This window comes from Dermacentor silvarum, chromosome 7 (assembly GCF_013339745.2).
Source record: "Dermacentor silvarum isolate Dsil-2018 chromosome 7, BIME_Dsil_1.4, whole genome shotgun sequence".
Classification (NCBI taxonomy): Eukaryota; Metazoa; Arthropoda; class Arachnida; order Ixodida; family Ixodidae; genus Dermacentor; species Dermacentor silvarum.
In genome coordinates, this window is record NC_051160.1 from 165,184,853 (window position 1) to 165,210,405 (window position 25,553).

General features: G+C 43.4%; 1 protein-coding gene across 1 annotated transcript in view; it reads right to left on the reverse strand.

Moving 5' to 3' along the window:
• LOC119458664 (1-phosphatidylinositol 4,5-bisphosphate phosphodiesterase-like) overlaps positions 1 to 25,161 on the reverse strand; it is a 134,629-nt gene extending 109,468 nt beyond the window's left edge. Inside the window, exons 1-4 of the mRNA XM_049671340.1 lie at positions 24,741 to 25,161; positions 5,633 to 5,700; positions 2,370 to 2,467; positions 1,297 to 1,383 (exon numbers count right to left, since the gene is read on the reverse strand). Of these exons, the coding sequence (XP_049527297.1) occupies positions 1,297 to 1,383; positions 2,370 to 2,453 (171 nt within the window). The 5' untranslated portion in view covers positions 2,454 to 2,467; positions 5,633 to 5,700; positions 24,741 to 25,161. The remainder of the gene's footprint in view (positions 1 to 1,296; positions 1,384 to 2,369; positions 2,468 to 5,632; positions 5,701 to 24,740) is intronic.
• Between the last annotated feature and the right edge of the window lie 392 nt (positions 25,162 to 25,553).

Here is a 25,553-nt window from a genome sequence, read left to right on the forward strand (position 1 = left end):
AGTAATGCATCCCAATAAAGCTAATGACAACTTTGTTTATAGCCTTAATAACTCTGTTTTAACCCCGTTACTAGTTACCGACATCTTGGCGTACATGTAACTTACAACCTCTCATGGAATATGCACGCTGAACATGTAATTAATAACGCTAATCCGCATGCTTGGATTTCTACACCGAAATTTTTCATCCGTTTCTTCCGATTTAGAAATTAAATTTTACACAGCTCTAGTTAGATCAAAATTAGAATATGCTTGCTCTATTTGGGATCCATCTAGCTCCGCATTAATCACAGCTCTTGAATCCGTTCAGAACCGCGCTGCCCGATATGCGCTCTCTAACTACTCTCGCTACAAAAGCATTTCTTCAATGAAAGCTAATTTAGGTCTACCAACACTTAAGTCATGCCACAAGTGCTTCCGCTTAAACCTCTATAAAAATGTTTTTACACTAACCCGCCCAGATTATGTGTCCTCACGGATCGATCATAAACTCAAGGTTAAAATTCTGTTATGATGCACTAACACTTGCCATGCCTCTTTTTTGCCACAAACAAGCAGTGACTGGAACCACCTTCCCGCCTCCGTCACTGCAACCGAAGACCCTGCCCGTCTTCAAAGTTGCGATTAACAATTTATTGTTAGAACACTCCTCTCTGTAATGCCATCGGGCCCTGAGAGTATGAAAATAAATAAATAATAAATAAGTAAATAAATAAATAAATAAACATCTGGGGGGTCTTATATTATGTGTTCAGGCTGCCACCATGTGAAAAATGCATGCATTCCTGGACTTCTGATGGCTACAGGAAGCTTTAGAAATAGCGCACCCATTGCCCCATGCCCCGCTCGCGCTATTGTGTACTACCTTTGCTTTCTTTTGTATACATATTTGTTTTTTCTTTCTTTTGTACAACCGGTGGTTTGCATCCCCGATCTTTGGGTGTGCAAAACATAGCACTCCCTAATAAGAGTGAATCTTGTTAACTTTGTTCTTTCTTGCTGCAACTTGTTTATCTTGTGCAAGTGTCCTTAAAACCATGCCCATTTGATATCCTTGCTCCCCATTCAAAATTGTTACTTACTGCACTAAAACCATTCTAATGTAAGAGACCATTCTAATGCAAATACACCTTAACAATGGTGACACTATGAGAACAAAACAGCTAAAACACATCCGAGAGGAAGATTCAAAGATCAAGGTCCCAGTCCTGCAATGCGTATGTGTTAAACAAGGGCAAACACTACACAAGCTGCACACTTGATGCATGTAAAAAAGAAGTAAATAAATGTACACACCCTTCCGTCGCTGTTCCAATAGATGAAAAATCCATACTCGTCGACTCGGAACAAAGCATTAGGCTCATAGACTACTTGTTCTTTTTCCTGTGGACAAAATAGGCATGCATGTAAGTACGTGCTAACAAAAATTACCTGGTCTTAGAGGAGCACTGACACGACGTTTTCGACTGTTTTTCACTTTAATGAAGGCCTTCATCTAATGCAATAAATGAAAAGTTAAAAATGTCAAGGCAGTACTCCTTTAACTGGTAAGCACTCAAATCTAGCTTCAACTATAAAAACTGCAATTCATGGTTGTATTGTTGTCTTAAGCAGCATCTGCTGTGCACTGCATCCTAACAATGCTACAACTGCTGCAGCCAATGCTTGTACATGACAGCACACCAACAAGCTCATTTCAAGTATGCCCAAAACGAGTACCATGTCAAACAAAAGAACAGCCAAGGTAATTGTGGGATCCTGCAAGTACGAATGGATAGCTTGACCTCGAAAAACACAGACCTCAATTTCTTGCTTCAGAGTTCAAGTGAAACAGAGCGTAAGCTACTCCTCGGTTAACGATAATGTCACGGGGCAATGACAGTGCACTGTCAGATACACCAGCTAAAAGATGAATGAGAAGAACAGGAGCGTTTATCGGGCAAACTTGTGCTCAGGAAAGAAAGCAACAGTTGCATGACAACAACAGTGGCAAGCATGGTCAAGAATTGTGCAATCCGATCCGACCTCTGAAGTCTGTCAAATATTTATATATCGATCACTGTACGTTCTAGAGCAATCAGTGGTGCTTGAGTTTGTTAGGAAACATACTACGGCATGATGGGTCCTGTCTTGCTATCAAGGTGACAACAACGTTCTCATAGTTTCTAATACAGAAGGCACGTCTTCTGTGAGAGTGATAGCATGACAGGGACGTCTCAGTAAAAGTGATCATTAGCCAAAAGTAAAACAATGCATGCATGGCACTAGTGTGCAAGTACGTCACGCACTGTTCATCATAAGCAGTTCACATTGGCCGTAACATTCGTGTCACATGCAGCACAGCAGAGAAAATACAAGGAAGCACACACCTCTTCCCAACGGTCGAAGATGCAGCCCTTGAGCAGGGCTTCAGGTACAGGACGTTGCCAGTTGAAGTCGTATGCTTTCGTCATGACGGTGCCAGGGGCTGCGAGGTGCACAAAGGCTCAGCTGAACAACTCGCACCATAGCAAGTTGGAAGCAACTCGTCTCACACATTTATGCCCATATAAAGCCCCCAACACATGCTGCATACTGCACTTGTCCTTGTCAAATGACAGGTTATCTGTGCTTACAAACCGAGTCACAACATCACGGTAAAGAATGGTATCACGTAAACACCCGCACACACAACAGGCAATTCTTCCTACATGTACAGGATGCTACATAGAATACATATTTCGTCACCATGATTGTATAATATTTATTCTAGAACTACCAACGCCACTGGTACTTATCTACCGCATTCGCGGAAATGGTGCCCCAGTCCTTCGGTATTGTGCAATGCATCACTTTCCTTATCTTAGTGTTGACTTGTTCTGCTCTAAGGCCCATGCTAAAATAAGATTCCAGTTACCTCATCCGCGTTCTGCAATACCATCTTGCAAGAAAGAAAGACCAAGAGAACAACAATGCAAGATTTACAAGCTGAAGCTAAGAAGACTCACAAGTTCGACGAGCAGCCCAACCCTGGCAGCAGCAGCTCGTTTCTCACGAGACAAGCAGAAGCAAACTTGCTCAGGAGCCATGAATATTCATCAGTCTGTCATTAGCGAGGCCTTGAATGAGCCACTTCCGTATGCAGCCCAAAAGCTCATTAGAGCCATTCACGGCATAGGTCACAACCGTGACCTGTGAGAGGGCAGACCTGTCACAGCTATGTCAGCATGTGGTCACCAGTTGTTTCAATTAATGAAGGGCCAGTGATGGGCAAGAACAAAAGAAGCTCACAGTAGGGGTGTCCCCAACTGAGGCTGGCACCCAACAGATGTATTTACAAACCCGGCTGGATCGCTGACTTGCACAGACGTGCCTCGCTGCCTTTCAGGTGATGCTCTGTAATTGGCCAATCTTGTCCTCCTATTGCTAACCTTTACCTTTGAACTTGACAGGTTTATTGCATCATGGCCCAACGAAACATATCGTGACAAGCTAGTTACTGCAAGGGCAAGGAGACCTTAGCTGGCACATGTGGTTCGGCTAAGAACGTCACATTGAGAACATGTATGACCAAGGAAAATACCGATTGATTGATTTGATATCCCAAAACTACACAATAAACTAATGAGGAAAATATGACAGTGGATGCCAGATTAACTTTGACAACCTCAGTTCTATGATCCGCATATATAAAAGTGCCAGCATATTTTCATTTCACCCACACCAGAGCGGACTGCAACATCTGTGAACTGTACCTATAGCTTTGTGCTCAGCGGGCCAATGCTTTAGACCTAGATGTTTGATATTTCAACATATATTTGTGTATTAATTTGTTCCCTATGTATTTTAGCATTGAGTTGCATTGCATTCTTGTTGTTGCTTTTTCCTTTTTTACGTTTTCTCACTTTTACTACTGACCGAGGGTCCCGTTGCTGTCCTTGACATTGGGATCCTCATCTGTTTGTTTTTTGTAGTGTACTAACTGTTTGTTGAAAGAATAATAATCTGAAACTGAACTACTCACGGCAGACAAAAACAAACATTCAATTTAAATTATCAGCCTGAAGTGACAGCAGTGTTTGACGATGGCAAAGTGCTGAAGGTTTTTAGGTACATTGATGATTTTTTAATTTTACTGACGGAACGTTCTCCCATGACTTACTCGCATACTGTGCAGGGCATTTTATCTGAATTTAAACAGCACGGCAAAGGCTTAGATTTTACTTTTGAACTAGCCAAGGATAACAGCTTGCAGTTTTTATATCTTGACATAACCCTTACTGACGAAGGTTCCTGCTGGATGTATCGACCCCGTGCCCACAAGGAATTGTTGCCGTATGAGTCTACACACTCCAAGACTGTTAAACGTGCGATTGCCACTATGTGCCTCGAATCCGCCCTTAAAAAATCGTGCTGTCATAAGGCACAAGGAAGCTTTGACGAACAGATTTTGAAATTGAGGAAGGCTGGCTTCCCTTGTTCGGTTGTAAGTGCAGTTTCGGAGGCGTTATTGAAAAAGGTGAAAAAAGAAAGAAAAAGAAGCACTGAAGAAGGTCAAACATTCGAAAAGAAAGCCAAACCAGTGGTGATTCCGTATTCTCACAAAGTGGCGCACAATCTTAAACACATCGCCGTGAAATACAAAATTCCTGTGGTTTTTTCCGCACCCCAAAAACTTGCTACTTTGTGCCGCCTGATTGGTTCTGATAACTCTAAGAAAGCAGGGTGTTCCATTAAACATACGAATCCTTTTGTGAAGTGTGAGGAAGGAGTTGTATACCGTATACCGCTGAAGTGTGGGAAAGAGTATGTCGGCCAAACTGGCCGATGTATTAATGATCGCCTGCGGGAGCATAAGCTTTCATTGAAATATGGTTATGGCTCAAACTTGCCTCTTCATTGCAAGGCCTGCGGCAATGAAAATAAACAAGCATGTGAAGCAAGGCTTCAAGATACTACAATCTTGTTTAAAAGTAAAGACTCTGTGGCACGTGAATTGTTGGAGGCCAACCAGATTAGGAAGAGAGGGGAAACATGTGTCAGCTCCCCGTCTCTGAATATATACACAAATGAAAGTGTGTTTTTAGATAAGTTTTAGATTCGCCATTTCCTTCATGCATATCTTCAGTGTTCTCACGCGTGCGCATTCATACAATCAGTGTTCCGCCTTTTTCGTCCCCCCTCTCCCCATGGCTATATATTCAACCACCTTTGACCACAATAAACAGTTGCAAGTAGCGCCTGTCCTGTCTTTGTTCCTTCCTAATGTGCTGTCACTGTTGGCGCTTCATCTTTTGAAAGCCGCATTGCTAGCTAAGCAGGAAATGAGGTATGGAAAAGGAAATGGGGAAAGGAAGTCACCTTGTGAGACATTGGCTTCACCAGCAACAGCGCAAAAGAAGCCATAGGGGCGTGTAAGGTATTTTTAAATAAACAGATAAATAGACAGGGAGTAAGAAAGGGACACGTCCTGTTCCTTTGCGCTGTTTCTGGTCAAGCCACGAACCAACCAGCCCAAAGTACATACGCTTCTGAAACATCGGCCCCTGAGACGTTCCTCATTCAACCGCTGCTGGTCCCTGCCCCCGGGTGATGTCGTGCTTTCATGCGCATGCCAAGGAAAAGCTGGGCTAATCTGCCAGGGGCTACTCACTGCGGTAGGGGGGCTAATTCATCGTGGCATGTTGGGGTGACCAGGGCGCACCCTCAGGCGAGTCCCATCTGGAAGACACACAACGGGAGACAAAAGACAAATCTGTCAATCTACCCACACCATCACACTCCCAGCGATTATCCTATACCATTGCTCGATCACATGCGGGAGCTCAAGTGCCACCTCACTTCATCACGTCATCACTTCATTGCCTTAGAGGGCCCTAAAGAGCAACACTAACTTTGATTTAGTCAAGTATTTTTTCACGACTCGATTTGCATTTATTTGATGGAAAGAAACTATTTGTTAAAGGAGTACTGACATGACACTTCTCACTTGTTTTTTGGTGTTGTTGAATGAAGGCACAAAGTCTCTAAACCCTAATAAGATTCTGGCAAGTGTCACAGTGTATAAAAATAATTTACTATAATATTTGTTTTTGTGATCCAGGTCAGCTTCAATATCCATAGGCGAAGCATAATGATGTGAAATAATTGCTCACTTTATTCCTGTGATTGCTTGGCTGCCACACTTGAGTGCAGCACTTTAGCTCATTATTTTACGAGCAACGTCATCATACCTAGCCTTATAGCTACACGTCTTGTTCTGTGTCACAATAATGCTAATGACACCAGGCCCAGTATTTCGAGACAAACTTTAGTATCAAATTAAAATATCCGTAAATGCTTCCCAACCTTCATACTTGCTAAATGTGATACTTTTATGTAGAAGAAGCATGTGGTAGAGTGCACGTTTACAACTATGAAAATATGTCAGAACACGAAGAGCAATGTTTCCCTTTCTTTAGCATGCAAAAAGCAACTACAGCATTGGCATGACATCACTGATTTGAAAGTATGTTTGGGCTGTCTTTTTATGGGAAAAAAGTTTTCCAAGCTCACTGGGTTCAGCCATTTTAAGACGCAAGCACAACGGCAAAGTTAGCACAAAAGAACTATTACATATGCACTCCTGTTGCAAAACGTTTATGCCTGGTCACCTTCACGTTATTCAATGCAATATTTTTTTACAGACTGCACACATGGTTAAAGTGAGACTGCGGCAAGTGCCTTTATAGTAACAGATCCCTCAATTACAATGACAATATAGTAGTAAAGCATGGACAAATGACAGCAGAATGCTTTAAGTGAAGAGGCCTCTACATTTGCCCTCAAAGACGTACTAAGTTTACATTCTACCCATTGTGGCAGCACAATTTCTAACCTTTGAAGTTCTCGGCTAAAAAAAGAAAACACACTTTCATGAAGCCAATATTCAATAACAACAGTTACACAATTGAAATTTTATCACCTGACAGGGATTCCTGGACCACAACAACTGAGTTCACTGCATTATGCCACCTCAAATTTGCTACATAAGCGTCCAGAAAAAAGGGGGAGGGGTTAATGCCCCAAAACTGCACAAGAAGTTATGGGTAATAAGGTGAGTGGATAGCTTATGGACTAAGCTATCCACTAACCTTATTACCCATAACTTCTTCCGGGTCAATTATGACAATGTGCACCCAAAGAACGGTACACAAGTGTTCTTGCATTGCTCCCTCATTGGAATGCAACCGCCGTGGTTGGGAATCATGACTTTGTGCTCGACAGCACAACACCACAGCCCATTGTGGCAGCCCAGCCAAAGTGCACTACTATGCGTGCAAAGATATCAGTAGAGCATCCATGATACCGACAACAGTAATACTATTTACACAGGTGCGAGCACAATTTGACAGTCACATGTGCACATGTCATTAGGTATAAGGAAAATCTCTGGATGGTTTTCCCCAGTGTTATTTTGGCAATTGAAGGAATTATCCAGTGCAGCAGATTGCACACGTGTGGAACTTGAAGCCTGGCTGTGGCAGAGCCTTGTCACCTTGTCAATTTGACAGAGACAGCTGCGTGCATCACACAGCTGCGTGGCTAGCATAGCTTGCTCTCACAGCATATAGCTTTACCCCAGCCTAAATGTCGTCCTTGAATGTAGTGCAGTGTGAAAAAAATTTAAAGCTGACATTAAACCAAGAAATCACAATGACCAGATAAACTCAAGCAGCCATTGAGCACTTCTAGTCCATGGCTTCTACTTTGCACTATTCTCCACCTTGCACTGTAAACAAAAGTGCAATTACAGTGAAGATACGAGAACGAGAAATGCCCAGCTACCTTTTGTCTACCAATGCTACCACTTGGTTCTTTTTTGTTGTCATTTTGTTACTATTTAAGGGCCTCAAATAAAAGTAACTGGGTCAATAAGGCACTAAAGAGATGGCGAACGTTTTCCTTTAAAGTAGAGCCCAGTGCTGCTTACGTTTTGTGGCTAAGCTGTGGAGAACAGGGAATGAGAGTGCAGAGGAAGCTGAATTCAGCTGCAGGTAGTGTATGGCGAAAGTGAAACTACAGGAACTGGCTAACAGGCAAAGCCTTTGCATAGCATCAAATGGTTAAAAAGTGAGCTGTAGGCAAGAAACGATGAGTGAAAACTAGCCAAGGAAAGGCTAAAACTATTGAAGGACAACCTAACAGTGGTGTTTTTAACACCATAAAATTCCTCCATGTTGGTGTTTTACACCAATGAGAGAGGCCGTAGCATCCCTGCGAGCCAATCAGAGTTGACAAGATGGTGAATTGAACAATGTGGTGGAAATTGACACCATCCAGAATGGCACCTCAGGGCTGTCATTGTGAGTGAAAATGGCAGACATGACAGAGGTGACAAGATGAAATCACCATCCTCTAACTTGGAACAAAAACACCTTGATGGTAGGCTCCAGAGCGTGAAAAGCCAGGCAGGTCACAAACAAGGCAAGGTCAAGGATACATGTGGGTGGCTCTGAGGGCAAGCGAATGTCAGAGATCAGGGGAGAGGTCAGGACAGCATGATAGGGGCTCATAATTCCGACATTTTCAGCTGCAAAGAAATGAATGTAGAAAGGTTAAAGAGGTGCACAAGTGAAGGTCGAAGCGTCCCAGAGAGGAGCCCTCAGAAGTTCAAGGCCAATGGTCAATGAGTATAGCTGGACAACAGGAAACGTAGACAATATAGAAGAAGTGCCGGCTTGTTTACGTGGTCAAGAGTATGTTCAAAGTAAAGTTCAGAGCATTGTCATGAGTTACTAACCCTGTCGGTAACCTACCCCTTGGCAAAACCAGTGGGTTACCGGCAGCACAGGGATTTGAGCTCGGTACCTTCCGCATACGAGGTAGATGCTCTACCGTTTGGCCACCGCTGCAGTGGCTGAGGACTTTAGGGAATGTGTGGAATTAACTTGCGCTGTACACTGTTTGTGTTGAGTTTTTTTTTTTTTTCAATGATAAATGTTTGTCTTACACGTGCGACTTGTCCCTGTCTGTCTTTAGTTTGTCGGAATTTGTGAGAAGCATTCATAGATAAAATGCTACATCGAAGGCAGGGAGGTCCTACTAGGTGTACAGCACTTGTGGACAGGCAGCCGCAACAAAGGAAAAAATATTTAGGCGCTTTTTGCTTGTACAATGCTTGTAAAATGCACATGAAGGGATTAAACCAAAAAGAAGCTAAGGAGATACACTCATTTTTGTGAGATGAACGTCAACAATGAGAAATTGGATGGGTACAAAGATGTTACAGGAAATGTGATGTTGAACATATTTGAAAACATAACCTGATCATAATAAACAAAGAAGTAAAATGCAAGCTATCATACAAGAATCCGGTACTTGCCCATTTAGCACAGGCAAATGTTTAAAGAGAGGCTTTCCGCGAAGGGTTGAATGTAGAATAAAAATAAATGAAACGCTAAAAAATACGAGGAACACCAGAAAATGACAACCATAACTTTTGCACCTACAGAGAAAAATGAGTGTCAGAACAGCTTAAAGAATGAAGATGCAATATATGGATACATGGGCAGCAGTCGTTTGATGACCATAGCAGGCTCAGTGCAAAAGCATGTACATGAAGCCTCAAAGAACATATCAATGTGAACTACCAGCAGCTGTGGCACATTTTGGAACAGCAGCAGTCTAACTGTGCTCGCATTACAAGAAGTCTAGGAGGACAACACTGTGGAGGCTATGTGAAAAGGAGTGAAGCGTGCAGCTAATGTAAACATACAAAGGGGACTTCACAAGGAGGCCCATAATGACCATTGTTATTTATGATAAACTGAACGAAAAAGGAATCAGCAAGCCAGGCACTAATATGTTTGAACAAATGAAGGCAACGCAAGTTGGTAAGAAGTTGGAAAGTCATAAAACCCTGACACGAGAAGAACAAGGCATTTGTATTGTCCTCTTCATTCGTATTGCATCCATGTTTTCTTCACTTCACTTTATTTCCTATCCCATTGAAGGGGTATTACATAAGGGGTGGATAATAAAATGAATATTACAAACAGGCGTTTATTTTGAAATGTGCGTGAGCGTGACAACAGCTTCGGCAAAGGCAGATATGCTTGTGATGGCTGTGATGGCGTGTCAAAGGTCTCTTGCTGCTTGAATAAAAAAATGATGCTTGAACAGTGGTGGCACGTGCAACTTGAAAGGGATGACCGGTGTGATGAGATATGCATGAAAGGGGCATGATGTATGGTGGATGATTAAGGGAAAAATTAACGAAAGAGAGAGAGGGTGGCAACCTGTCGACGGAAAGCAAGTGTTGACAAACCAGATTTCGCTTTCAATGATGAAATGCTGATATCACATGACTGTGAAGAACGAATAGACCTAGTAGCACGATATTGTACTGACTCGAGTGTATTTATAAGTTTGATGCTGGTTCCAGATGGGAGATCCATACTCAAGTTTCAATCTCACAAATAATTTGTACGCCAACGCTTTTGCATGTTGTGGAGTATGATGTAGATGAAGCCTACGAAATCTTAGTGATTTCTTAGAAGCTGAAATGATGCTAGTAGTGTGCATGCGACAGAGTGACACCAAGGTATTTGAATGATTGGACTGATTCTATTGGAACATTAGTAATTGAATAGGTAAATCTGAGGGGGTTACAGCAGTGAGAGAAGGACACAAGTGTACAAGATTACAGAATCATCTGCAAACATATTAATGTTACACAATACATGTGTTGGTAGATCATTATTATAAATAACAAAACATTGCCCTAGGACGGACCCCTGCATACCTTTTGTTACAGAGAGCCTATTAGAATAATGGCTAGTAACGAACACAAACTGAGAATAGTTAGTCAAGAATGTTGCTATCCAGTTTACTACATCGAGGTGTAAGTTTAACAGAGACAATTTTAAAAGCAAACACTTACGAGGAACCGTGTGAAATGCTTTTGCGAAACCCAGGAATATGCCATCGGTCTGAAGTTTACTCAAGGTTAACATGCAGGTCGTGAAGAAGGATGGCCAACTGCGTTTCGCAAGACTACCCTCTGCAAAATCGATGATGACAAGACTGAGTACAAGAAATTTATTATATGCTAGTATATGATGTGTTCCATGATCTTGCAGGGGACACTAGTTAATGACATATAGGATGGTAAATTAACGGGGTGCCTCTGTTGCCTGATTGAAATTTCTAGGTCTAATACTAATGTTACACAGACACTTTTGCTCACGATGGAGCCCAGATATGATCAAATATTCTAATCTGAACCAACAATGATTGCTGCTACCCAGTACAAAAACCAGAATCAAGTTGGGTGGGCTGTAGTGCACCAGGTTTTGATAAGTGATGCAAAGCACTTACAAATTTTTCTAATATTCAGTAAAAATCACAATTCAGATATCAGCCTGCAATCACAATCCTCAATTGTGATGCACACGTTGCGACTGAGTCGATCCAGATGAAGCAAAGTTATGAGTGCCCGAGGAGTAGCACCCAATCTGGACTGAGCTCAACTCGGATCGGGCTTGATCGTGATCGAACCATACACTGGGCATGCAACCCCACTTTCAGATTCCTGTTAATGTGCAACCTGCCCAGGCAGCCCCGCCCCGCCTCCCCCTTCCCGATAAAGTGTACGAAAAAACTTCTGGCTACACCACCGGTTTGTTGTTTGTAACTACAAACACAATTTTTTTTAAGCTCATTTGCACAAGAAAGTGCAAACCTGCCTCTGCCGGTGGCTTACCTGAAAACTGACTTTTCATAACTTTTTATAATTGCAAAATTACAGTAAAACGGTTGGAGTGGATTCACAATTGATTGAGGTAACATGACAAGACAATGACAAAAGAGTGAACTGGCTGGAAAGCCACTGTTGTTTGTCACAACTGAATTTTGTTATTGAAAGCCAAATGCACAACAGAAACAGAAAGAAGCGACAGCGCAAGTCCTGTCAATTCACTCTTTTGTTGTCTTTGTTGCACTACCTAAAGCAGCTATAAAACTATTAAACTTTACAGCACATGTTGCAGTTGCCAAACTGAAGCCAAGTAGCAAAAAATTCACATCAATTTTGCAAAAATCCCGACCCTTGCGTCACTCGAAAGTACCACGAGTCTCGAGATTTCATAAGCAATCTTGGGAGTCTCACAATCCATCCCAAAAACGTGTTACGAAATAAGTAAGTTATTAGTTTCTCAAACGGCTCCTGCCATGCAGAGTGAGAGACAACTGCAATGTCAATGAATTTGGCACAACATTTCAGGAACAAATATTTTTAAACTGGTGCTAGTATTATGACTTCTACTAAATGGCCCTTGTTACCACACAGCTTCAATTCTGCAATTACATGTGCCTCACAGTGAATGACTAATGACCTAATTAGTATAATACCTGTGCTACATGTAACAATGTTGTTGATTAGCTAATTTACAATTCCAATATACGTCATGCAAGTGAAGTCTTCAAGCAAGCTACCTGGAGAGGTGGAATCATGTAACCTGCCACACACAATATTTTAAAATACTTCTTCAAAGTAAAAAAGAATGCAAATGGTATAAAGATGATGGCAACACAATAATAATGTAGTGCTCACAATTACCTATAGTCAAACCATGCAAATATTTCAGTGCATGGATAAACGATCAGAAGGATTGGAAAGAAGAGCAGAGAAATTAAGTAAAAAGAAAATAACAAAAATAAAAAGAAGAAATGTTGCAGTCACAAAGCATGCGATACAAATACGAAGTAATTAGCGTAATTTACAAGAGCACAATGGTACGTCGCTGAATGCAGAAGTATGGCTGGAATCAGGCATCAATTGTAGCCTTGAAATTGTAAAGAGGGCTTTAGGCAGTACAACAAATGAAGCAATCCAAGGAGACATGAAGTAGCCAACATTTGGGATGTAAATGACTAAGCTTCAGCATGAAGCCGCAATAGCAGAATAGTACAGAGGCACAGTACAGACAAACAGGGGTGTGCGAATAGTATTTTTTTAGACCGAATCCAGTATTGAATACTTTTTCAATAAAAAGCAGTCATTTTCATCATTAACATAAAGTGATGTTCATATCCTAGTATTCACAATGTTAGCAATTTTCTGTCATGCCTTTGCACGTTATGAAAGATTGTCATTAAAGTTGAAATGGAGCATACAGAAGGCTTCACATACCCGGAATTCTCACGATTTGATCACGTGAAAATAAATTGTGATCAAAATTATCTCGATTTAGAAGGAAAGGTCTGGCTAGCCGAGTGATGTACAGTGGCTTTGCTAGGTAACATTTCAAGTTCTTTTTTTTTGTCTGCTATAGCTGCCAAGATGAAATTTATCACACTTCTGCTCTGGCTTTGTGTATGACTGAACACACTGGAGGAATTAAACTATTTGAAAACTACTTGAAAAAAGTTCATGATTAGAAATACCGACTATCCAATTCGAAGAACAAATCCAATAGCGCCTTATTCAATCTGTCAATCAAGATTTTCAAATATTCGCACACCCTAACAAGTGGAGGAACGATGCGTGCTGTGGGCATTCAGTGCATGCATCGCTGCAGTGTGGCGTGCAAGTAAATACGGATTCTAAAGTGGAGCATGAGAAGCCTAAATGAAATTTTTCAGAGAGTAAGAAATTCCGAGAGGAATTAGAGGGGAGCAACTAAGATGCAGCAATAAGTGAAGGTTACGAGCTCTGCAACACCATTGTGGAAGCTGTGGCTTCATTGCATTTTGACAAGGGCGAAATGCAAAAATGGCCGTGCACTTAGTAGGTACACGTTAAAGAACTACAGGAGGTCAAAATTAATCTGGAGCTATCCACAAATGTGTGTATCATAACTGACTGCAGTTTCGGGACATTCAATTTTAGGAAGACGTTATAAAATAATTGTTTTTGGCAACTCCAACAAGAGTGTTTTACTATTCAGTGATAGGGATGGATGCTTGCAAATGAAATGCTGTAGTAACAATTTTGACAATGTAGATGATATTTGTCACTGTTGCACATAAGCATACATTAATATAATAAAGTACAATTTAATTCTGCACTCAGTAGATGAGACAAGCCCAGATAATTGCGAAGCATTTGATTTAAAAGCAGTCACAAGGAGACTGATATGTGAGAGGCAGAGATATCCAAGAGGCAGGAATACTGGTGTCAGAATTTACGTCACATAGACTCTTTTTTTTTTTATGCAAGACTTGAGGCTGGTTGGTATTCTATGACTTAGAGATGCCACCCACTGATACAATGTGGAAGGTAGCCTTGTCTTTACTTTGTATTGCAATCAAATTTTCCTCCAGGTTTGCTTGCAGCTGCCCGTAAAGTGCAGTTAATTTTTGGGCTGCCTCCCAGATTTTAAATCCTGAGTGATCTGCAGTTTCACTAGCTCAGTGCAACTATGTTTCCATCACTGTAGTGTGTATGGCATTGTAGTTATGTTCACAGTCACTTAGGGAACTAAGCATTCGTGAGGTCTTCCTAAAAAGTGTGTTCTACCTTCACTTGCACTCTCCCACATGAGAAACCACGACAATCAGTGAATATGCTGTGGTCACGCTCACAGTTAATGCACCTGCAGGGGACTTTGGTTTATAATAAGCCTGAGGAGAAGAATTATTCCTAATGATAGTTTCAAAAGAAGCTCCATACTCTTTGCCCCCCCCCAAGCACAGTAAGGGTGCGCACTGCTGCCAAGAGCACCAGTGGAAGCCAAGCTAATCAATCAGTGCCTACACTTATCTTTCGTGCTTCTCACACAAAACCCCCTATCCGCATGGGCTAACAAAGATACAGGCAAGATTGTCACTCAGATCATCAGCCTTTTTCATGTCCACTGCAGGTCAAAGGCCTCTCTTGGTGATCTACAGCGACCAAACAGTTGACTCCATTCTCTTGGAATTCGTAGGACTTCAGTCTGACTATGGGCCCTCCTCCTGTATATAACATGTGTATGTGGATCATTGTATGTGTAATAAAACATTTCTGATTTCGCTTGCAAGTTTCCCAAATTCATCACGACACCTAATTCTCTGTGATCAACAATGGTTGAACAAGAGATGTCTCTAGAGTCGAAATTTTGAAAAGAGGACTTGTATTCATCAGGCCTCAATGAAGAGAAAACATTGACTTCAGAGACACCTGCTGGTCTTCCTGTGAACATATGACTTGTTTGGACACCTAATTCTCTGCCATACTTGACTTGTTTCTCTTCCTATGAAACCTATTACATTACTATAATATGCCACTGCTTACAAGCTCTAGACAGCAGCTACAAGCTTAAAACTGGGTCTGTGCTGTTTCTGTGTACCTTTGCATTATACCTGGTACACTGTTTCATTTATTCCTCCCTTAAGGTGTCAAATGCATAACCAAACCGTGGAGGGGGGGGGGGATATTCTCAAGAATTTAGAGAAAATATAACATAAATGCAGTTGCAACAGTTACGAGAAACATAAAAAAAAACTATCAAAGGTGAATATACCTACACTGAAAACAAATACAGAGGGTAAACACAAATTTGGAATATAAGAAATTTAGCAAGTACGTGTGTTTCCTAGAGTTTCTGCGGTGCATCAGTTCAGGAGCAGTTAGTGTATGTAGCCATGCTCACCAGGCAGATAGTTTACCGCTGAATATTTTGAGGTATACGCAAGTGATTATGGGATCAGGAAGTGCATTCCACAGCAGTACTGCAATGGGCAAAGAGTATGTGTTCATAGCTGACGTGTGACAATTTACACATGCTGTTATTGTGTGGCTATGAATTAAGGTCAGTCTGGACTGTGGCTTTAACAGCATGGGTTGCGACTTCAGGTAATGGAAAAAGAATGAAGCTGGCAAAAGTGCAAGATGACATGGCGCAATGCAATTGAAGGCATGCTAAGTGATTGTTTTAATGATATACCATTGACTTAAGTATATTGAGCGGTTATGATGTGAGGCGCTTTGTTTTAGATTGATTCCATTAGTGCAGTTAGGTAGTGAGGGGTTCCAAATGGAAGATGCAAATTCTAGTCTCAGACGTGAGCAATCAATGCTGTACAATGTAATGCAGGAGAACCAAGGTCTTTTATGAAAAGTTTATCCATAGAAAGCTTTATCAGCACAGCTATGACCCTGTCTAAGGTCAAGCCACGTTCAATACAAGCCAAACCATCAGTACCCCGCCTTCCCATGGTGGCAGACTAGGAAACTCACACAGACATCAGCACCAGATCTCCCTCTCGGTAATATCCTAAGATACTATTCCGTAAGAATATCACCCACCACCCTTCCATGTGAACTTGTTCTTGGGCAAGTTGGTGTTTAGGTTTACTATAAGTGTTGTTCTTGGCACAAACTACAAAACATGAAGCAAGAGAACAGGAAAGACACACAGAAGTGCCAACTAACAACTATTTAGTAGCGGAACCAGATACAAAACGAATAAGATGTTCATGCACGCGTAGCGCACAGTACCGAGAAACACATTGTCACGAAAGCTGCCTTTTGAAGAAAGCAACATATATACAGGGTGTCCCAACTATCATGCACCAAGATTTAAAAATATGCAAATGCCACGTAGCTTGACAGAACCAAAGTAATGGTGTTTGCCATCGCTTGGAGATACTCAGATTATTTTTTGCATTCTGCCCAATTACATAATTAGTCTTAATTAATTAATCAACTTCTCAAATATCGTAATTAGATGAAAAGTGTCAATGAGAAAATTGTAGAGCAACATGGAAGACTCCCGCTACAGCTTTCTGTTGCTCAATCTGTGCTACATAAAAGTGTTCTTCCAAGCATGAAAAAAGCCCGTGAATACATGCAAAATTGCTGCGCGAATGGAGACTCGAGGCACTTTGCGTGTATTCGTAGGCTTCTTTAACGCTCAGAAAAACACTTTTATGTAGCATTTATTGAGCAACAAAAAGCTGTATCAGGAGTTTTTCATGTTGCTCTACAATTGTCTCATTGACACTGTTCATCTATTACCAATATTTTAAAAGTTGTTTAATTAATTAAGACTAATTATGTAATTGGATGGAATGCAAAAAATAATCTATCTCCAAGCGACGGCAAACAACATTACCTTGGTTCTGTCCATCTACGTAGCATTTGCACATTTTTAAATATTGGTGCATGATAGTTGGAACACCCTGTATGTGTCTCTAACGCAAGCAGACTCTTTCTTTCTTATGAGAAAAGTTTGCAATAATTCTATCACACTTTGCAGTGGCGCACCGACGGGGGGGGATTCGGGGGTTGGAACCCCCCCCTGAGGCCGACTTAACCCCCCCTTTTGTTTAACCCCCTTTTTTTTCTTAAGCATTTGAGTATTGCAACTAAGATGTAAGACGCGCAATCGTCTGCACACTCGCAAAAAGCGCATTTTTTTGACAATTTCCCGTGAAGAAATCGAAATTAGTGCTGTTTAGATGGTACTGGCAAACTGTCAACCCCCCCCTGGCAGAGATCCTGGGTGCGCTACTGACACTTTGGTCACTGCTCTTGCCTGATAGCTTCTCTATGTCTTTCCTGTTACCTTGCCTCATGCTCCATAATTTACGCCAAGAACAACATGTGTACTAAACCATTGCATGTGCTGCATCATCTTGTTTGGTGCAACCTTTGGATGCGATGTAGTTTTAGTCGTTCCAGTAAGTGAGTCGGCAGAAGGGATTCCTTCCCCGAATCCCCGAGCAAGGAAGCCCCGCACTCGACCCGCCGTCATTTCTTCTGCTGTTGCAGGTCTTCACCCTGCACCTGACCTAGATGACACCGTGAAGCCTGATGCCGCCTCTTCTGCCTTTACGTTATGTTCCTTACGTGCCTAGGACACTGCGGAGATGAACCAAGGCTGGTGGCTTTCCAAGTGACTCATTAATAATCAAACTCTCCGTAAATGACCTCCGTTGGTAGCACTGGCCTATCGATGCACGTACCTGCACTTCCTGCACACAAAGCAGAGAATTTCAGATTTGACAAGTTACAGTACGCTTCTGGTTGTTATCTACCAACCTTGAACCGTAAATTTCTATTCTAATTCTTGCCACACTTAATGTAGGATTTCCACCTGTGCCACGAGCACGTGCTGTTTATTCCCTTTAGGCAACATTGTATCTGCCTGTGTGGGCAATAAGATTGGAAGTATTGCAAATACATTTTACAATATTATGAGAGGGGATCGTCCTGGTGTCCCAACTGCATTAAGCCACAGGAGCCACAGTGAACTCCTTTGCAGCTGCTGAGCTTGCTCTAGTTTCCTTCTTGTGAATGACTTCACCCTTGCACATGTCAATAAATTGGAGCAGCAGCATTGCCTAGTAAAGAAACCCTAATGCAGTCCTTGACATTGTCAGCATTGCATACATCAAAATGAGTCTGCTTCTAGTGCCTGATACAGCTGAAAGCACAACTTTTCTTTGCTCCATTCGTGTATTCACAGCAGAAGGACAAACTGAAGTCAAACTATGACTGAAGCCAAATACATTCGTAGAATGATTGACGAGGCTCTGAAGGGAAACTAAAGACACACACTGTTTTTCCGTGACTGGTTGATTACCAGAAGAGAAAATGAAAGTCCGACGTCCATTTCTTTATTTTGTGTCGAAATCTCAGTGCCAATACGCAACGTCACATATTTCGAAGTATTTCTTTTTTTCACATTTTGACCATTGTGACTCAGCAAAATTTCTTCCAAGCTGTGGTTTGTTAAGCTGCATCATAGGATCTATTGAAACAAAATGTAGTCCTGCTTTACTGATAAAAAATTAAGGAGGAGCGAGCAGATGACATCAATATCCACAACATTAAGGCAAGCTGGTATGATAAAGGCAGTGCCACCATGAACAGTCTCTACTTTCTTGCATAATTTTTGCCTCGCTGAACTTCTGACAGCAAGAGTTGCTTTTTGTATTGTAGAAGGGTAATTTACAGATACCACTCAAATAATGTTTCCCTTTAGTGTCTTTCCAATGTTCAAAAGCTAGGGCACTATAACATAAAATGATTCCAAACTGTTTTGATTCCAAACTCCTGACGTCAAATTTACGTAACCACCAACGCAAGCATCGACCCGCAGCGTTGTCTGAACAACCCAATCAAAAACTCTACTCATTTATAGGAGGTCACCTTTGTTCCCTTTCATAACCAATAAGTCTACACTCGGCAGTTTTTCTTATCTAATTGGCTGACAAGAGGCGAGGAGCACGCTCTAGTGCAGAGGGTTTCGATGGGGCCGAGCCAGCACACTGAAAATAGATAACCGCATGAAGAGGGTGGTGCCGGCTTCTTCGATTAGTCCGCTTCGCCTTACTTAGCTTGCGGTGGCCGGTCGAAAATCGCGGCGGCGTGCAATGGAAGCATAAGAATGCCGCTAAAATGGATCCTCAGCAAGGAAGAGTTGGCAGAGCGATGTCGTATGCGTGCCGAAAGGGCTCGATAACGTTTTACTGCCACGCAAAAAGGTTTATCATGCGCAAATAAATACATGCTCACCGGCAGGTGCGAGTAGCGAGGGCCTGAGCGATCGGCGGGCAGCCATTTTCTATTCCTTTCAGAATGGGGCAGTCTGTGGCTATTCAGAAAAATTTTCAGTTTTGTTCGACATTTTAATGCATTTTTTTCCCGCGTACACATCACTTTGACGTGGTGAGTTTTCGCAATTTTGTGAGGTCGTGTGACAGACAGGCGAAGTTGGCATAGCCAAAAAAAAATTGGACCAATAGCACAGGGCTAATGGTGAAAAGGCGTCGAATCAGGAATGATTATTTTTCTTTTGTGCGGTTCAATCATGCATAATCAGTGTGTACACGTTATATCAGATGGGGAGCTATCGCAGTTTTCGTGACATCGCGTGACAGACAGGCGAAGTTGGGAGTGGCCCGAAAATGTTTTGACCAATCGTGGAGGCTAATTGCAGAAATTGGAATCAAAACAGTTTGGAATCATTTTACATTATAGCGCCCCTACACATGTGACAAGAGAGATGTCAGAGTGAAAGACTCCAAATTAATTCTGCCCATCTGGTGTTCATCAATGTCCACTTAAATCTACACACAAGAACATTTCTGCATTGCTACCTCCACCAACATGCAGCTGCTGTAGCTGGGTCACAGTGATTCACATACACATTTTTGAAGAATAAAAGGAAATAAAATAGAAAATTCTGTCAGCTCACAAGTGTGTTTTCCTTGACCCACTCTGTTGTTAAATACAATGCATCTTTCAGCTTGCAAAATTGATCTCCTTTAGTGTACAGAGTGCCGGCTACCATCAGCAGCTGTTGCTGTGTAGACGTGCAAAAGCAGCAGTGACTTGTTCTCTCTCTTTTTGTGTGTACGTGTGTTCTCCAGCCTGAAGTCGCAATTTTATCCTTATTACACCTGTTTTTCTTTAACGACCAACAGCACCAGTTTGCCAAAATATAGATATTCAATTCCCATGCTCTCACTAATTTTTATAAATCATATAGTTGAAGGATTGACTTGCAAAGCACGCTTGCACGCTGTTGATTGCATGCTGACGCTGATGACTCTAAAAAAAAAATTAGAGGCAGAGTATGGAGGTGGACACTGCAAAACCAGATACTTGGTGGTTGCTGGGAGAAGCTAAATATTTCTTAATGCAGTGGATGCGAGACAGGTTGATGATGATAAAGTAGTGAAGCAGTGTCCTCTCATGTGAAAAACAAAAAAGAAATAGGCTTTGCATTCAAGCAGACTTGCAGCTTGGCCTGTCTGTCGACTTCACATTGGTGGCCTTTTCTCTCACCTGTTATGTCGTACTACACGTGTAATGGACTTGTACTTTTGTTTCTGCTAAGTGATCAAGTCATGGGGCACTTGTAACCCTACAACCCCTACTGCCCACTTCCCCATTCTAATGAGCTGTCTATGACAGAAGTCAGAACAGTGTGCATTTGGCTTAAAATAGAATAAAATAAAATACATTTTCATCTAACTGGCTGTAGACTGCAAATGACATAACACTTTTGCAGTCTACAGCCAGTTAGGTGACTGTGAAAATGTATGTGTGGCATGGTTCTGACAGCAGAACCATGCCCAACTGTTTATTTTTTCTTTGCATGTTTCTGGGTGAAATGTAAAAGCAAAGAAATTAATGAGGGTCCACAATCCATAAATTCATAAAAAGGTCTACGACGTATCAACTTGGAAACCCTTGACACAAAAAATTTGAAGAAGTAAGAGGTCACTATCTATATCAATAAAATGATATATATATTAAACAATGCAAGCCCACAGAAAGCTGTGTGCATGCTAAAGTTTAAAATCATGATGACCACTTATGCTGATCAACATGAAGCCTGGTCTAGATCTGACACAAATTTGTTCACCATGGTGCTCTTTTTTTTTTGCATTTACTGTATGTTTATCATAAGTATGGCAGTGCATTATAAGTAAGGACAAGAAAGGAAACAGGATGGGCACTATCCTGTTTAGCAACAAAACTGTGTTAGTAGACATTTGGAAGAGAAACCCAAAGCCTACGACATTAAGGAGGGCACACTGCTAAGATTCAGTCAACCATCTGTGAACCTAAGTGATTAGGAGAGCGAATTATTTTTGATAACGCAAATGGGCATAAGGGATAGTCACAAATACAGCAGTCATTCTGCCATGAGACAGAGAGAGAAAAAAAGGAAATACAAAGAAAAATCACTGTTCATTCATATTTGTTTGTTTCGTGTTAATTACATTTGTGGTTTATATGCTTTCACAAGTATCTTTCATATCTGTGTGGCAGATGTTAGTGATACCCTTCACAAATTATTCAACTTTATTTGCTGCAATGTGAGAGATTAAGCTCTGCTGAGGTGGCATGTAGCAAGTAAAAGCCTTATGTTATGATCGACCAGGTCATTTCTTGTTGCCTTTTTTCATTCCTTCCTGTACACACATGCAATGTCATTTAACAGAGACATTGTCTGTAGAGCCACGTAGCTGTGAGCAATGACCATAAAATGTTCCTGCTTGTCCTTGCTTGTGTTGTACTGCCAACCATTATAAACTAACCTAATTATCAGTTCTTTTGTACTGTGTATTACAGCATAATGTGCTAGTATATGCAAGCCACGATGGCCAGACTACAGGGGGGTGTTCTGTAATTGTCCACCAAGTGGACTGTCCATTTCAATCGCCTCTGATTGGCTGGAGCTGAACCAGCGAGAAGGAAACTGGCTGGGAGCACCTGTTTTTTTCGTGCTGGTACCCCCAACCCAATCAATCTGCACTTCAGCAGCACTAATATGGACATGCTCACTAGTTGGACGCTTATGGCGTTTTTCACTGGTCGATCTGGGGTAGGATTTTTTTGCTCCATGGCGGCGAATCCAAATTTCACTGGTCGAGTTGGAGCGGGTTCGCGCTTTCCACTGGTTGTTTCGGATCAACTCGCTCCCTAGCCGGATCGCTCTCACTTGCTCCGCTGCTGAGGCGCGGATTCGGGCGGAAATAGGGCGAGAAGCATACGTCACTTCCGCTTGCGGGGGACAGTGATTTTGGTGGCCATGGAAACACACAGAGCGGAATTCGATTTTTGTGAAGTGTGCGCACAGGCTTCCGGTACGATCCAGCGCGGAGCATTTTCGCTCTCCACTGGCACATTAGGATTGGTGATATGCGAGCACTTGCTCCAGGATTTAGGCAGCCACTCCAGATCGACCAGTGAAAAACACCATTACAGAATACCCTCCCCTGCAGTCTGGCAAAGACAATTCATGGCACTTAATTCATACACATCAATATGATGCATGGAAAAATATGCTCCTTTTTCTATGAGGAGCACTTATACCATGGATGATGCCAACCTTTCCGTATGGTGAGACACCGAATAGGCATTAGTTTCAGGGAGGCATATATAGTGGTTCAAGCATTAGTGGCACAATCATTATGAAAACACAAGTGACATTAGCTGCTGCAGTTTGTTCCAGCAATAATGAAGAGCTGTGTGGAATCGACAAAATGTTTTAGTGTTGCAAATGCTCAAACATTATGATGTTTTCACCACTAAAGGGTTGATAATTTTACATGCCATCTACAAATTCGTGCCACCAGTCTCTGCCATAGTATACATGCACTTGGCCAACAGCTTTTTAATAGCCCAGTTTGTATCCTGCAACGTCCAGCACAAGACATTCACTACACAACACTTTAAGGAGACCAAATGCATATTCATAATAAAGTGTTGATATACTATCAGGAGTGACATTCAGTTCACTGGTACTGTGGTGGCATTGCAAATTTTAGAAGCTGGCGCTTATCCAACCTAGCCTCCCCTCTAGCACTTCAGCATGAGCCTTACGAATCCAATTACTGCCGAAGAGCTCTGTCATGATAACAGCATAGCACAGGAGGTTCCTTTATTTTCAATGGCATAGTGATGAATGAGCTTCGGTCCAGCACCAAATGCACGTCCCCAATGTCTAAAGAATACTTGGCACAATGCAAAAGCGTACCTGCACGCCACTTACTCTTGTGTTAACTGTGCTGTGTAATTCAGACGCCTGCGCTCCGCACGTAGCTAAAGAACCTCCGAGAAAATAAGTATAAATAAAGTATAGGAGTAAGTATCGCGCAAGTTGGCGGCTTCCCTATCGGACCCACGGCGTTGCGCCCGGCCGGCCGGCGAAAACGGCTCGCTTGCTCTATCAATATCGAACCCCTCATTTATAGAAAGTTGCTCAAACCGTACGTGGTACGTACTTACATGGGCCGTAAACAAGCGCTAGTCGTGATCGATACGGGCGCCGAGAGACGCCGGATGACGCTCAGCAGCAGCAGGTGTACTTTAACACGCGGCGCGCGTACGATGCGAAATTGACACCAGCGAGATGAGAGGGACGTGCGGCGCCGCGCTCGCACGCGACGGCGTACCTGGCAATTCGCGGCACGCGATATTAGAAGCCGCGCGCCCCGTCGATGTCACCGGAACACACACGACGGTTCCGCATGGACCGAAACCGCTGCAAGCCGCGTGCGCCAGTTCCTTCCCGAGAATCCTTCGGCGTCATCGTCGCTAATTACAGAGAAGCAGCATATCGCTCGCTAGCACGGCTCCCTTTTCGAGCGACAAGGACGAGAGGAACCAAACGAAACGAAGCCGCAGTGTGTCCTGAACGAGGCCTCCGACGGCCGCCTTCTCGAGCAAAAATATTTGCGGCCGCCAAGAATGCGCGCGGGGGCACCTGCGCCGCGGGCATCCGAAGACGAGCGCGGTGTCAGACGAGAGGGGCATTGAAAACCGCAGGACAGCGTGACTGCCGACGACGACCCAGGGTCAGGGACCGTGGCCGGCCTTTTCTGGGGATCCGTATCGGAGAATGCGCGCATAACGTCCTCCGGCCGCGGAAAATTTCGTCCAGGCGGACTGCAAAACAAAAACGCGCATCGTTTGGCTCGGACGCAGCTCGGTGCCCCCGCGAATCAATCATCCGGCAAGGGACGTAAACAAACGGCGCTTGCCGCGCGTGGCACGCAGACTGCGCGCGGACACCGTCGCCGATTTGCGCTAATCGGCCGCGCTGTTTCTGCGCGACGACAGCGGAGAGGCACCGCGCATCTCAAGGGGGGGAACATGGGCCGCCCACAGCCCGAAAGGAGCGAAGGGAAGGGGACACGTCTTCCCGCGGGGAGGACCCGAGAGCGGCGCCGCTCGAGGGATGCAAAAAACCCGTCCGGCCACCCCGATCACGGCCGGACCGGCGCTGGTTGGAACGCGAGAAAACACGCTGGAAAGGCGTCGCACTCACCTGCTCGGCGGGTCGCTGCCGCTGGCTCCGTCTCGGGCCGCCTTTGCCGCAGTGCCGAAGGGAGCGTCGCCGCCGCCGCGCGTGAAATGACGATGGGGCTGATGGGCGCGCTCTCTGCAGGTGCGCCCGCGCTGGTCCCTCGCTTGCACTGTGCGGACGCGTGCGCCGTACAAATTACGCTCGCCGCATCCACTTTCTGAACGGCAACGGTCCGATTGCTCAGCTGCCCAGCGTGTACGGCTGAACTGCTTTCTTGCTCTCCTGTGGCGACGGCGAGGGCTTATGTCGCTAGAGAGTGGGATTTGCAAGGTCGCAGCGATGATCTAATTAGTCGCAGCCGCTGTCTGTGCAGGTTGGGGGACTGTGAACCGGTACAATATAAGTACAAGAACGGTCGCACGCTATGCGCAGTGCACAGCGTGACGGATCAGCGCCGAAGAGGCGATTGGCGATTGGAGCTGCACTGGCAACACGAGAACCAGCCGCAAGCAGTTCCGAGTATGGGGAGTTTGTAAAGCACACTCTCCTTCCCGTGGCGAAGCTGAAAGGCACGTTCTGTACGCGCACGCGGCGTTGCCGACGCACTTCGCTGTGCGTCTTCGAGTCGAGACGGTCGAGACTGCCTGTCGCGGAGAATCAGAAACCGAAACTGCTGAGGACGTTTTCCCCCTCTCTCTCTAATTGCAGGGCGGGTCGCCGAGAGCGCGCGCTTCCACGTGCATCTTTGAACTGGGCGGTTGACCTCTGGCCGCCACGAGCGAGCAATGCGCGGTCGTGATGAGGAAAACGTCCCGTGTTTATTCGTATGGTTCC